The sequence below is a fragment of the Bufo bufo genome, chromosome 4, assembly GCF_905171765.1.
Source record: "Bufo bufo chromosome 4, aBufBuf1.1, whole genome shotgun sequence".
Taxonomy (NCBI): Eukaryota; Metazoa; Chordata; class Amphibia; order Anura; family Bufonidae; genus Bufo; species Bufo bufo.
In genome coordinates this window covers 431,755,850-431,770,011 of record NC_053392.1, presented here as the reverse complement: position 1 = coordinate 431,770,011, position 14,162 = coordinate 431,755,850, and the positions used below count along the sequence as shown (strand labels likewise).

Genomic DNA, 14,162 nt, shown 5'->3' with positions numbered 1-14,162 from the left:
ACCCGAACCCGGACTTCTTCACTGAAGTTTGTGTTTGGGTTAGATGTTCTGTATATTTTATTATTTTCCCTTATAACATGGTTATAAAGGAAAATAATAGCATTCTTAACCACCTCAGCTCCCCTAGCTTAAACACCCTTAATGACCAGGCAACTTTTTACACTACACTACTTTCACCATTTATTGCTCGGTCATGCAACTTACCACCCAAATGAATTTTACCTCCTTTTCTTCTCACTAATAGAGCTTTCATTTGGTGGTATTTCATTGCTGCTGACATTTTTACTTTTTTTGTTATTAATCGAAATTTAACGATTTTTTTGCAAAAAAATGAAATTTTTCACTTTCAGTTGTAAAATTTTGCAAAAAAAAACGACATATATATATATATAAATTTTTCTCTAAATTTATTGTTCTACATGTCTTTGATAAAAAAAAATGTTTGGGTAAAAAAAAAATGGTTTGGGTAAAAGTTATAAGGCCAGATTTACCAAAGACATGTATGATGACTTAATCGTGCTCACCACGTGGTGAGCGCAATTACGTCATCAAAGGTCCTTTTGCAGGTCCTGAAAGAAGAAGAAAGAAGATGATGCCGGCTGCGCGAACAACAGGATGAGGTGAGTAAATTTTTTATTTTTTTTTAACCCCTCAAGCCACATTTTAGTAAGCATTCTGTATTAAGAATGCTATTTTTATCCCTTATAACCATGTTATAAGGGAAAATAATACAGTAAATTGACTTTTATCAATTTATTAACATCATCTCCTAGCAATCATGCGTGAAAATTGCACTGCATCCGCACTTGCTTGCGGATGCTTGCGATTTTCACGCATCCCATTTAATTTCTATGGGAGAATATAGAACATGCTGCGATTTTCACGCAATGCACAAGTGATGCGTGAAAATCACCGCTCATCTGAACAGCCCTATTGAAGTGAATGGGTCCGGATTCAGTGCAGTTGCAATGCGTTCACCTCACGGAATTCTCGCCCGTGTGAAAGGGGCCTTAAGGTATGTTTATACTATGCCTAACATTAGCATAGATAAATAATATGCATCTAAGCTCATGTTATTATGTCATAGAAACATATTACATTGATTTTCTCTCTATTTGTTTGTTAAAGATTGAAAATTAAAAGAAAAATACAGGAAAGCTATCACAAAAATACAAATTTTTATTATTATTGCACATATTATTTTTCGGGGGACACATTAGACATTTTTTATGCCATTACATGACAGATATAATATTTTAAAAAGTATTTAAGGAACAACTGTGAAATTATGAAAAAAATGTACCGTATTTTTCGCCCTATAAGACACACCTGCCCATAAGATGCATCTAGGTTTTAGAGGAGAACAATAAGAAAAAAAATCTTTTTCATTGGACCTCAGATCAGACCAGCAATCAGACCCCCAGTGTTAATCAGACCTCAGCTCACAGCCCCAATCAGACCCCCAATGTTAATAGGATCCTCAATCAGACCTCAGATATAAGCTCCAATATAAATAAGACCACCCCATTCAGACCTCAGATGAGACCTCCATACCTCAGATTAGACCTCCTTGCCTTAGATCAGACCCCATGCCACAGAGCAAATAAAATAAAAAAATTAACTTACCTCTCCTGCTCAGCGTGAGGTCACAGAGTGACAGCACAGCCGACGGCAGAAGACCAAGAAGCGGTGAGTACAGAGCCCAGGAAGCGCTGAATTCACCACTTCCAGGTCCTCTGGTACTAATGAGCACTTCCATAATGGAAGCTCTCATTAGTTTTCTCGCCATAAGACGCAGTGAAATTTTCCCCCCACTTTGGGGCAAAAAAAGTGTGTACTATGGGTTGAAAAATACAGTATATTTTTCTTTTCTTATCAGTTTTTTTTCATAGTGTTACAAAAGATTTCAAGATAAAATATTTCTAAAACCATTACTGTATGCTTGTACAGTGAAAATGGATGATATTTGTGTAATTTATCTATTGGCTGGGCCCACCGCAAACGGAATGCCCGCCGGCTCCTTTCAGTATAATGGGGTCAGGTGGAGATCCACCCACATTCTGGCAAAAATGCAGAGAATCGGCCAGACACAAACCGTTGCATGCTGCGGCTTGGGTAAAGCTGATTCCCAGCATTCTCTGTCTGATCAGACGGCCGGATCTCCATGCCGCAAGGATGAAACTAGCCTTAAAAGGACTAGAAAGCATTTTAGATTTTGGCTGCCTGTTTTCTATTGCTGGGATGGTACCGTACTTCCAGTACAGATGTTGTACAGTGCCAAAACATTAGAAGCTCCTTTTTGTTTGACCCCCATCTTAGGAAAATTTAAAACTTTTTTATAAATGAAAAAATATGCATGCATTTGTATGTTTTATGCACAAAAAATCCCCGCTAAATAATGGAAAATAGTACCTATATATTTAAAAAAATTTATGAAAGCAAAAAAGAGAAAAAAAATCTGTGTACATTTCTATATTTTAAACATACAAAGTCCTCTATATTATTGCTAAAACTAATAAATATATATTTTTTTATGAACGAAAAAGGGGGAAAAATGTGTGTATGTACTATTGCTAAAACTAGTAACTATACCTATAACTTTTATTTTTTATATTCTTTATTTCACTTTTTATAAAAAAAAAAAATCTTATTTTTGCTTAAAAAAAATGTAACTTATTTTTTTTATGAAAAGAAATAACTGTGGCAGGAAGGGGTTAATGCACAGACTGCAGGCTCACAATTAATTTTACAGCCAGGCTATGAGCTGTGCGCTACGATTGGCCAGCGCTGCAGTAAGGGACAACCCTAATACAAAAACTTCGCCCCGTTCAACAGAGGTAGCTACAGACACCGGAGCCTATACCGGGCGAACGGAGCGGCGCCCAGACATACTAGTAAGTGCAGGGGGACCCCTGGGCGCCACTCTGCCCACTGATATAGTTAGTTTTTAGTTTTTAAACTAGTGAAAGGTCCTCTTTAAGGCCTCTTTTACACGGGCGTCCCGGATTTGCTCCGGATGCGTCGCGTGTGTATTGCGGGAAAACCGGATGAGTAAGCATGCAATTGCAGTCAGTTTTGACTGCGATTGCATTCCGATGTTCAGTTTTTTCCGCGTGAATGCAATGCGTTTTGCATGCGCATGAGAAAAAACTGAATGTGGTACCCAGACCCGAACCCGGACTTCTTTACTGAAGTTCGGGTTTGGGTTAGGTGTTCTATTAATTTTATTATTTTCCCTTATAACATGGTTATAAGGGAAAATAATAGCATTCTTAATACAGAATGCTTACCAAAATGTTGCTTGAGGGGTTAAAAAAAAATAAAAAATTATCTCACCTCATCCACTTGTTCGCTCAGCCAGCATCATCTTCTTTCTTCTTCTTTCAAGACCTGCAAAAGGACCTTTGATGACGTAATCTTCATTCAGCAGGACCTGAGGATTACGTCATCAAAGGTCCTTTTGCAGGTCCTGAAAGAAGAAGAAAGTAGACGATGCCAGCTGCGCGAACAAGTGGATGAGGTGAGTAAATTAATTTTTTAACCCCTCAAGCAACATTTTAGTAAGCATTCTGTATTTAGAATGCTATTATTTTCCTTTATAACCATGTTATAAAGGAAAATAATACAGTGATTAGACTTTAAAGTGATTCTGTCACCAGGATTTCACTTACTTAGCGGTTAACATCACCACATCAGTCTCCACAATTTATATTACAATCTACTAGTATTACTGCCCTGTGTCTAGTAATTTGTCTGTAAAATCTCTTTTATTAATATGCAAATTGCCTAAATAAGGAGCCCAATGGGCTGTCCCTCTGTCCGGTGGAGCCCAGCCGCACCCCTTCTCCTTGAGCCCAGCACCGCCCCACTGCTAATTTATTCACTCCTCATCGCTAACCTCATATGCCTGGTGCGCCGTAATCTCGCGCATGCGCCGTGGAAAGACCAGTCAGCACCCGCGCGGTGTCCTGGCATCGGCCTCACAGAACACATTGCGAAAGCTCTGACTGGTCTTTCCACGGCACATGAGCGAGATTACGGCACACCAGGCATATGAGGTCGGCGATGAGGAGTGAATAAATTAGCAGTGGGGCGGTGCTGGGCTCAAGGAGAAGGGGTGCGGCTGGGCTCCACCGGACAGAGGGACAGCCCATTGGGCTCCTTATTTAGGTAATTTGCATATTAATAAAAGCGATTTTACAGACAAATTACAAGACACAGGGTAGTAATACTAGTAGATTGTAATATAAATCGTGGAGACTGATGTGGTGATGTTAACCGCTCAGTAAGTGAAATCCTGGTGACAGAATCCCTTTCATGGGGTTGCTCATCCCTATCATCTCCTAGCAACCATGAGTGAAAATTGCACCACATCTGCACTTGGTTGTGGATGCTTGCGATTTGCACGCAGACCCATTCATTTCTATGGGGCCTGCGTTGCGTGAAAAACATAGAATATAGAGCATGCTGCGATTTTCACGCAACACACAAGTGATGTGTGAAAATCACAGCTCATCTGTACAGCCCCATTGAAGTGAATAGTTCTGGATTCAGTGCGGGTGCAATGCATTCACCTAACGCATTGCACCCGCGCGGAATTCTCGCCCGTGTGAAAGGGGCCTAAGAAGAGCACACCTCTGCAGGCTTTTACACTTTAGACTGTTTAGAAGCACCCTGTTTCAACAATGTCATGCAGAGAGAGACCATTTCTGCAGGTCTCAGGGATACTTACTGTGACCTCAACTGTCTAATGACAGTGCGATAACAGAGCTCGGCAGCACCATGGGGCGCCAGCAGATTGCAATGTAACCTGGCGCTTTTAATTCCGTCGGGTTACACATAAGAGCTTACCGCCACAACGTATATAGTCATGCAGCAGTAAACAAGAGGTTAACTATGACAGCTAATTATAAACATGTTTGATATCATTGTATTAACCCTCTCATGCCGCAATGATTTTTCACTTTTGCATTTTCATTTTTTACTTCCTGCCTTCCTGGAGCCACAACTTTTTTATTTTTCTATTCACATAGCTGTATGAGGGCTTGTTTATTGTGGGACAAGTTGTACTTTCTAATGGCACCTCTTAGGCCTCTTTCACACGGGCGTTGCGGGAAAATGTGCGGGTGCGTTGCGGGAACACCCGCGATTTTTCCGCGCGAGTACTAAACATTGTAATGCATTTTGCACTCGCGTGAGAAAAATCGCGCGTGTTTGGTACCCAAACCCGAATTTCTTCACAGAAGTTCGGGCTTGGGATCGGTGTTCTGTAAATAGTATTATTTTCCCTTATAACATGGTTATAAGGGAAAATAATAGCATTCTGAATACAGAATGCATAGTACAATAGGGCTGGAGGGGTTAAAAAAAAAATAAAAAAATCATTTAACTCACCTTAATCCACTTGCTCGCGTAGCCGGCATCTCCGTCTTTCTCTTTTACTGTATAGGACCTGTGGTGAGCATTAACTATAGTTCAAGGACCTGGGATGACGTCACTCTGGTCATCAAATGGTACGTCACATGATCTTTTACCATGGTGAATCACAATGGTAAAAGATCATGTGACGTACCATGTGATGACCGGAATGACGTCATCCCAGGTCCTTGAACTATAGTTAATGCTCACCACAGGTCCTATACAGTAAAAGAGACAGACGGAGATGCCGGCTACGCGAGCAAGTGGATTAAGGTGAGTTAAATGATTTTTAAAAATTTTTTAACCCCTCCAGCCCTATTGTACTATGCATTCTGTATTCAGAATGCTATTATTTTCCCTTATAACCATGTTATAAGGGGAAATAATAATGATCGGGTCTCCATCCCGATCGTCTCCTAGCAACCGTGCGTGAAAATCGCACCGCATCCGCACTTGCTTGCGGATGCTTGCGATTTTCTTGCAACCCCATTCATTTCTATGGGGCCTGCGTTACGTGAAAAACGCACAAAGAGGAGCATGCTGCGATTTTCACGCAACGCAAAAGTGATGCGTGAAAATCACCGCTCGTGTGCACAGCCCCATAGAAATGAATGGGTCGGTATTCAGTGCGGGTGCAATGCGTTCACCTCCCGCATCGCATCCGCGCGGAATACTCGCTCGTGTGAAAGGGGCCTTAATATTGCATACAATGTAGTGGGAAGATGACAAAAAAAAATCCAAATTTCCCCCCCAAAAACTCTATTCTGCCATAGTTTTATGGATTTCGTAAAACTGACCTGTGTTCTTTATTCTCTGGGTCAGTCATAATCACAATTGTATAGTAATTCTTGTGTTTTAACACTTAAAAAATTTAAAACTTTGGGGAAAAAAAACGTTTTTGTTTTCATCGCTATATTCTGACTCCCATAGCTTTTATATATTTGCGTCTACAGAGCTGTATGAGGGTGATCTGTAGTTTTCAGAATATGTACAGTCGTGGCCAAAAGTTTTGAGAATTACATAAATATTGGAAATTGGAAAAGTTGCTGCTTAAGTTTTTATAATAGCAATTTGCATATACTCCAGAATGTTTTCTTCTTTGCCATGAAAATGAACTTTATCCCAAAAAAACCTTTCCACTGCATTTCATTGCTGTCATTAAAGGACCTGCTGAGATCATTTCAGTAATCGTCTTGTTAACTCAGGTGAGAATGTTGACGAGCACATGGCTGGAGATCATTATGTCAGGCTGATTGGGTTAAAATGGCAGACTTCACATGTTAAAAGGAGGGTGATGCTTGAAATCAATGTTCTTCCATTGTTAACCATGGTGACCTGCAAAGAAACGTGTGCAGCCATCATTGCGTTGCATAAAAATGGCTTCACAGGCAAGGATATTGTGGCTACTAAGATTGCACCTCAATCAACAATTTATAGGATTATCAAGAACTTCAAAGAAAGAGGTTCAATTCTTGTTAAGAAGGCTTCAGGGTGTCCAAGAAAGTCCAGCAAGCGCCAGGATCGTCTCCTAAAGAGGATTCAGCTGCGGGATTGGAGTGCCACCAGTGCAGAGCTTGCTCAGGAATTGCAGCAGGCAGGTGTGAGCGCATCTGCACGCACAGTGAGGCGAAGACTTTTGGAAGATGGCCTGATGTCAAGAAGGGCAGAAAAGAAGCCACCTCTCTCCAAAAAAAACATCAGGGACAGATTGATCTTCTGCAGAAAGTATGGTGAATGGACTGCTGAGGACTGGGGAAAAGTCATATTCTCCGATGAAGCCTCTTTCCAATTGTTTGGGGCATCTGGAAAAAGGCTTGTCCGGAGAAGAAAAGGTGAGCGCTACCATCAGTCCTGTGTCATGCCAACAGTAAAGCATCCAAAGACCATTCATGTGTGGGGTTGCTTCTTATCCAAGGGAGTGGGCTCACTCACAATTTTGCCCAAAAACACAGCCATGAATAAAGAATGGTACCAAAACACCCTCCAACAGCAACTTCTTCCAACAATCCAACAACAGTTTGGTGAAGAACAATGCATTTTCCAGCACGATGGAGCACCGTGAAATATAATTACAAAATGTCAACGTTTTGGTCCCCGAGCCACTTAGTTATCACTTTTGCCTTATGGCACATAAGGCAAAAGTGATAACTAAGTGGCTCGGGGACCAAAACGTTGACATTTTGGGTCTATGGCCTGGAAACTCCCCAGATCTTAATCCCATTGAGAACTTGTGGTCAATCCTCAAGAGGCGGGTTGACAAACAAAAACCCACTAATTCTGACAAACTCCAAGAAGTGATTATGAAAAAATGGGTTGCTATCAGTCAGGAATTGGCCCAGAAGTTGATTGAGAGCATGCCCAGTCGAACTGCAGAGGTCCTGAAAAAGAAGGGCCAACACGGCAAATACTGACTCTGCATAAATGTCATGTAATTGTCGATAAAAGCCTTTGAAACGTATGAAGTGCGTGTATTTATATTTCACTACATCACAGAAACAACTGAAACAAAGATCTAAAAGCAGTTTAGCAGCAAACTTTGTGAAAACTAATATTTGTGTCATTCTCAAAACTTTTGGCCACAACTGTACTGTCCATATGCCATAAATGTCTCAGATGGGAATATCCCTTTATGTAATCTGTCCATCAGTAAGAAAAAGCTTCCCCTTTAAGAGGAGTACAGTTTGTGATTACTGGATAGAAAAAGATTCTGCATCTCTGGTTTAGAGGCTACCATGCTGCTGATGAATGGCAGAACCGTATTCTCAGAGCTTCTATGGCAATGTAGTCATGCATATTTTGCATAACTTCCAGCCTCCATGGCCACAGTGTGAAGAGTTAGTTTATTCCTTTTCTAATGATATTTATTAGTATAAAATGTGTTTGCCTATGTATTCTGTCAGATAATTTGTTTTGTTTGGCATTTGGCTATCTAGGACAAGATTCAAAATATGGCATATGATCCAGACATTTGTAAGTCCCTATCCATTTCATTGGCAAATGATATCCTTGGAGAGGTGAAAGACATGGTGTTTGATCGTTATAAATATGTTGTCCAGGTGATTTTCATTGAGAAAAACGAACAAGGAGCCAGGGTAAGAATGCATTTCACGCAGCATTTAGCACCTGCTGATTTATATTGCTTCATTTATGAATACATAACACAGGCAGGTCCTGTTTTTGACGCGTTTTAGATAGGTTATGCTAGCATCTATCACCTGTCCACAAGATAGGTTAAATGTCTTATAACTGGGAGCCCCACCACTCTATACAAATTCTATGTGACTGATCCTCAATCTGCATCATGCTCCAGCCCCATAGGTGTTTTTATAGTTGAAATCACAGCAGATTGTACAAAAACAAGTAAGCCTGACATAATTTTACAGTAATTGTGACAATATCAACAGTATTTTTACCTGCTATAGAGCCTCAAAGAGGGCATATAATGGCTCTGGCATGGGCCACCCTTGCTCTAGGGTGCAGCCAGGGGTGCACGACCAATGGTCGCCTCAGACAGCACCAGGTAGGGGCAAGAGGGGGGCAGCAGAAGGGCTATGGGCAATGAGCGCTTTCATTGTGGCAAAGGGGTTAGGTTAAGAAATTGGCATTGTGGGGTCATTGCAACTGTCTGTTGGCACTAGTGTTGAGCGAATTGAGCTTAACAAAGTGGAATTTGATCCGAATTTCAGGAAAAATTTGATTCGACACGTGGTAGAAAATAAATTTTTCCTGAAATGGCAGTCCCCAGTCATTGCGCCTGGTCCATACAATGGAATCTGATTCGTTACGAAGCAGCCAAATCAAGTTTTTGAAAACTTTGTTCATCTCCAATTCACACCATTTGCAATGTCACTAACCACCATGCCCCCCAACTGTGACTTCACAGGGGTAACTAGGAAAATACGGTTGCATTTCAAATGCTAATCTTAGGCTATATTTACACAATTGTAGTGTCTGCGGTCTGCATTTGCGGACCGCACATGGCTGCCACTATGATAGAAAATGCCTATTCTTGTCCGCAATTGCGGACAAGAATAGGACGTGCTCTATCTTTTTTGTGGGGACATTTAAATGAATGGGTTCGCACCCGTTCCACAAAATTGCTGAATAGATAGGAACCCATTCATACAGTCGTGTAAATGAGCCATAAGTGAAAACCCGTCTGGCAGAATATCTGACTAATATACAGTTGCAAGAAAAAGTATGTGAACCCTTTGGAATTATATGGATTTCTGCACAAATTGGTCATAAAATGTGATCTGATCTTCATCTAAGTCACAACAATAGACAATCACAGTCTGCTTAAACTAATAACATGCAAAGAATTAAATGTTACCATGTATTTATTGAACACACCATGTAAACATTTACAGTGCAGGTGGAAAAAGTATGTGAACCCTTGGATTTAATAACTGGTTGAACCTCCTTTGGCAGCAATAACTTTAACCAAACGTTTCCTGTAGTTGCAGATCAGACGTGCACAACGGTCAGGAGTAATTCTTGACCATTCCTCTTTACAGAACTGTTTCAGTTCAGCAATATTCTTGGGATGTCTGCTGTGAATCACTTTCTTGAGGTCATGCCAAAGCATCTCAATCGGGTTGAGGTCAGGACTCTGACTGGGCCACTCCACAAGGCGTATTTTCTTTTGTTTAAGCCATTCTGTTGTTGATTTACTTCTATGCTTTGGGTCGTTGTCCTGTTGCAACACCCATCTTCTGTTGAGCTTCAGCTGGTGGACAAATGGCCTTAGGTTCTCCTGCAAAATGTCTTGATAAACTTGGAAATTAATTTTTCCTTCGATGATAGCAATCCGTCCAGGCCCTGACGCAGCAAAGCAGCCCCAAACCATGATGCCCCCACCACCATACTTCACAGTTGGGATGAGGTTTTGATGTTGGTGTGCTGTGCCTCTTTTTCTCCACACATAGTGTGTGTTTCTTCCAAACAACTCAACTTTGGTTTCATCTGTCCACAGAATATTTTGCCAGTACTGCTGTGGAACATCCAGGTGCTCTTGTGCAAACTGTAAACGTGCAGCAATGTTTTTGTTGGACAGCAGTGACTTCCTCTGTGGTATCCTCCCATGAAATCCATTCTTGTTTAGTGTTTTACATATCGTAGATTCGCTAACAGGGATGTTAGCATATGCCAGAGACTTTTGTAAGTCTTTAGCTGACACTCTAGAATTCTTCTTCACCTGATTGAGCAGTCTGCGCTGTGCTCTTGCAGTCATCTTTACAGGACGGCCACTCCTAGGGAGAGTAGCAGCAGTACTGAACTTTCTCCATTTATAGACAATTTGTCTTACCGTGGACTGATGAACAGCAAGGCTTTTGGAGATACTTTTATAACCCTTTCCAGCTTTATGCAAGTCAACAATTCTTAATCGTAGGTCTTCTGAGAGCTCTTTTGTGCGAGGCATCGTTCACATCAGGCAATGCTTCTTGTGAAAATCAAACCCAAAACTGGTGTGTGTTTTTTATAGGGCAGGGCAGTTGTAACAAACACCTCCAATCTCATCTCATTGATTGGACTCCAGTTGGCTGACACCTCACTCCAATTATCTCTTGGAGATGTCATTAGTCTAGGGGTTCACATACTTTTTCCACCTGCACTGTGAATGTTTACATGGTGTGTTCAATAAAAACATGGTAACATTTAATTCTTTGTGTATTATGAGTTTAAGCAGACTGTGATTGTCTATTGTTGTGACTTAGATAAAGATCAGATCACATTTTATGACCAATTTGTGCAGAAATCCATATCATTTCAAAGGGTTCACATACTTTTTCTTGCAACTGTATATTATGAAGCGCACACCATTTAATAAATTTGTCACATTTTCCTCTAATAGTGCGCCAGAACTGAAATCTGCTCCAGCCAGAAGCTGGTATAGATTTCTGGTGTAATGTGTACAAGTTTTCTGGTTAAATGAGTTGCTCTGCAGAGCTGCTGCCCGTCTCTTGTCGCACACACCCTGCCCACTTTTTTGAAAAGTTGCAAGGTTGTCTGAAAAAGCAAAAGTCACACATTTTTATGCAACATACCTCTTGCGACAAAATTTGTGACTTTTCTATGCCAGAAAACTTGCATAGAGCTGTGATAAATGACCCCCAATATCTTGTGTGAACAACAATCTTCTACATATAACTCTTAACTCCTTACCTTGGAGCCAACTTCTACATGCTCATAGAGTAGTCTAGGATGATAGCAAGATCCGGTAAATAAGTTGTGTGATAAGTTATCCTCTAGCTGCTATCTAAAACGCCTCTTCAACAGGTAGAAGTCCAAAATGACTGGGTTAGATAGATCAAAGAAATGTCAGGTATACCTTTTTATTTCCATTTTTTCTAAATACTGTAATGCCATCAGAAAGATAATAAAGGCCCTTGTTACATAAAGGATGTCCTAATGCCCCTGACTTTGACACTCAGCCGACTATGTCTTACCTTTGGAGAGACAAATTAGCGAGAGCTGATGTTGGGCCATTACAAAAAGAACTGACTTACTTGGCATCTCCAAGACCTAGTAATTTTCCATGTTTGGGGTGCTGCAGATGTGTGAATATGGCAAAAAAAAAAAAATCTAAGTTCAGGAGTAATACATTTATCATTTAAGTTACATGATTTACATGATTGCATGTCCATGTAGTGTGGTCTACTTTGGAGAAGCACTACTTAAATCAGAGAACGGACTAATAAACATAAAAGCGCCATTAGAGAGAGACTGTTAGAACTGCCAGTACCTAAATATTTTGTTGAGAAGGGGCATTCATTTAACCAACTACAATTTACAGTGATTGATCATGTCCCTATGTTGAGGAGGGTTGGGGATTGTAAAAAATGTATTGATTTGGGCATTCAGTTTACAAACTCAATCTTGAGTTCAAGGATGACCCAGACAAGCTGGGGAATGGGAACAGAGACAGCATCTTCTGATAAAAAACCTTTCACAATGTAAACGTAACGCTGCTATCTTTGTGCTGTTAATAGTCAAGTTCGTAACCAACATTCATTACGAATGTCCAAAAAATTTGTCTGCAAGAGGAACATCAAGCTTTTCAGATTTGCGTCAGACGAATACAGCTACAGCCAGTGGCTTACCTCCAATAGAGGCAGACCACGCAGCTACTATGAGACCCGTGGGGTAGGGGGACCCCTCCGCAGTGAACCAAAGGGCCCATTCCTTAATTACATTTAATACAGGCTCCCTCCAGCTGCAATCTAGAATCCCTATCATCAGTGGAGAATGCTAAAGGACCTCTTATTATGTCATCAAAAGTCCTGTACATCTAGTAAAGGACTGCACAGAGAATGGTGTAGTTCCCAGGTTAGAAAGGTGCATCTGGCAGGACCTGTGCTGACTTCATCACAAGTCCTTCAACTCCCAACAGCAAGGAGAGAGAGATACACACACTGCATATATTATACAGTAAAATAGAGGCAGTGGCTACAGATATATAGTATTTCCCCAGTCATCTCCATGACAGCACACACTGAGATTGACTTCCTCTGATAGGACAGGAAAAAACACAGAGAGGTTTAAAAAACCCCACCCCTTCCCCTCATCGCCAGTGTTTTTTCCTGTCCTGTCAAGAAAGGAGACCAGAGAGGTGCTGGGAGCTCTGCTGGGTTCCTAGCCTATTTTTATCTGGATTATTTTTTCTGAACTCTGCAGATCGGAGGTCGGTTCCAGAGGCCCGGCTCTTCCCTCCTCCTATGTGGTCTGCGCCCGGGCCCCTTTATGTGATGGTGGCCCCGGCGAAGCTCCCTCCTGCGGCGGTCCAGGTGGGCTTTATGCGGAGTGGAAAGGCGGCTGAAGCGACGGTAGGATGCGCTTCACTTCAGCCGCTGGGTGATGACGTCAGACACCGAGGGGGCGTGGCTTAGTGTCTTGACGTCACGCGACGCGTGGCCGGCGCTTGCCCAGCGTTTAAAAGAGGCAATGCTGGTCCCATCCTGGCGCCCCAGTGTTTTCACCCTGCCTGCAGTGTCTGGCGTTCTGTGGACGAAAACTGGAAGCATGAGTGCCCCTCTGGATCTAAGCCCCCCACTACTCTGAGTTCTGTGAGTAGCCTGATTCAGGCACCCTCCTTATGTTATACTTATCCTGTAAGTTATACTTACCCTTGTATGTTGCAGGGAGCAAGGAGTCTTCCTCTTCTGCCAAGGTTAAACTCAGGAAGTGTGGTCTCTGTTCCAAACGTCTACCTTCCTCTGGGTCTAAACCTTTATGCAACGAGTGTACCGCATCTGTTGTCAAGTCTGAATCATCTAGTCTGCTGGAAGATATCAAGTCCATAGTTAGAGTGGAAGTTCAATCTGCCCTGGCTGCCCGGGATCCTCTCCTTCATAAATTCCTGGGAGCTAGCCATCGCAGACCCGTATATAATCAGTATTGTAAAAAACGGTTATGCTATAGAGTTGGATTCTCTTCCCCCACAGAAATTCATGATCACCCAACTTCCCTGGCCTCAGAGGTCCTCCCTGTCCGAGGGCATAAGGGAACTATTATGCCTAGGAGCAATAGAAACTGTTCCCAACAGGGAAATAGGAAGGGGTCACTATTCCCCATTGTTCCTAGTTCGGAAATCGAACGGCAAATTCTGGACTATTATAAATCTGAAGCCACTAAACAGATACATAACCTATCGCAGGTTCAAAATGGAAACTGTCAGATCTGCCGTGAAGATCATCAAAAAGGGGGCTATGATGGCCACAATAGACCTCAGGGACGCTTATTTT

At 41.7% G+C, this 14,162-nt stretch overlaps 1 protein-coding gene across 2 annotated transcripts in view; it reads left to right on the top strand.

The window, feature by feature from the left end:
* Positions 1-8,474, top strand: part of ERMARD (ER membrane associated RNA degradation) — a 325,303-nt gene extending 316,829 nt beyond the window's left edge. For both annotated transcript variants that reach the window (XM_040429349.1, XM_040429348.1), the window contains one exon: positions 8,352-8,474. In XM_040429349.1, coding sequence (XP_040285283.1) covers positions 8,352-8,436 — 85 coding nt within the window. In that variant the 3' untranslated portion in view covers positions 8,437-8,474. The remainder of the gene's footprint in view (positions 1-8,351) is intronic.
* Positions 8,475-14,162: the final 5,688 nt, after the last annotated feature.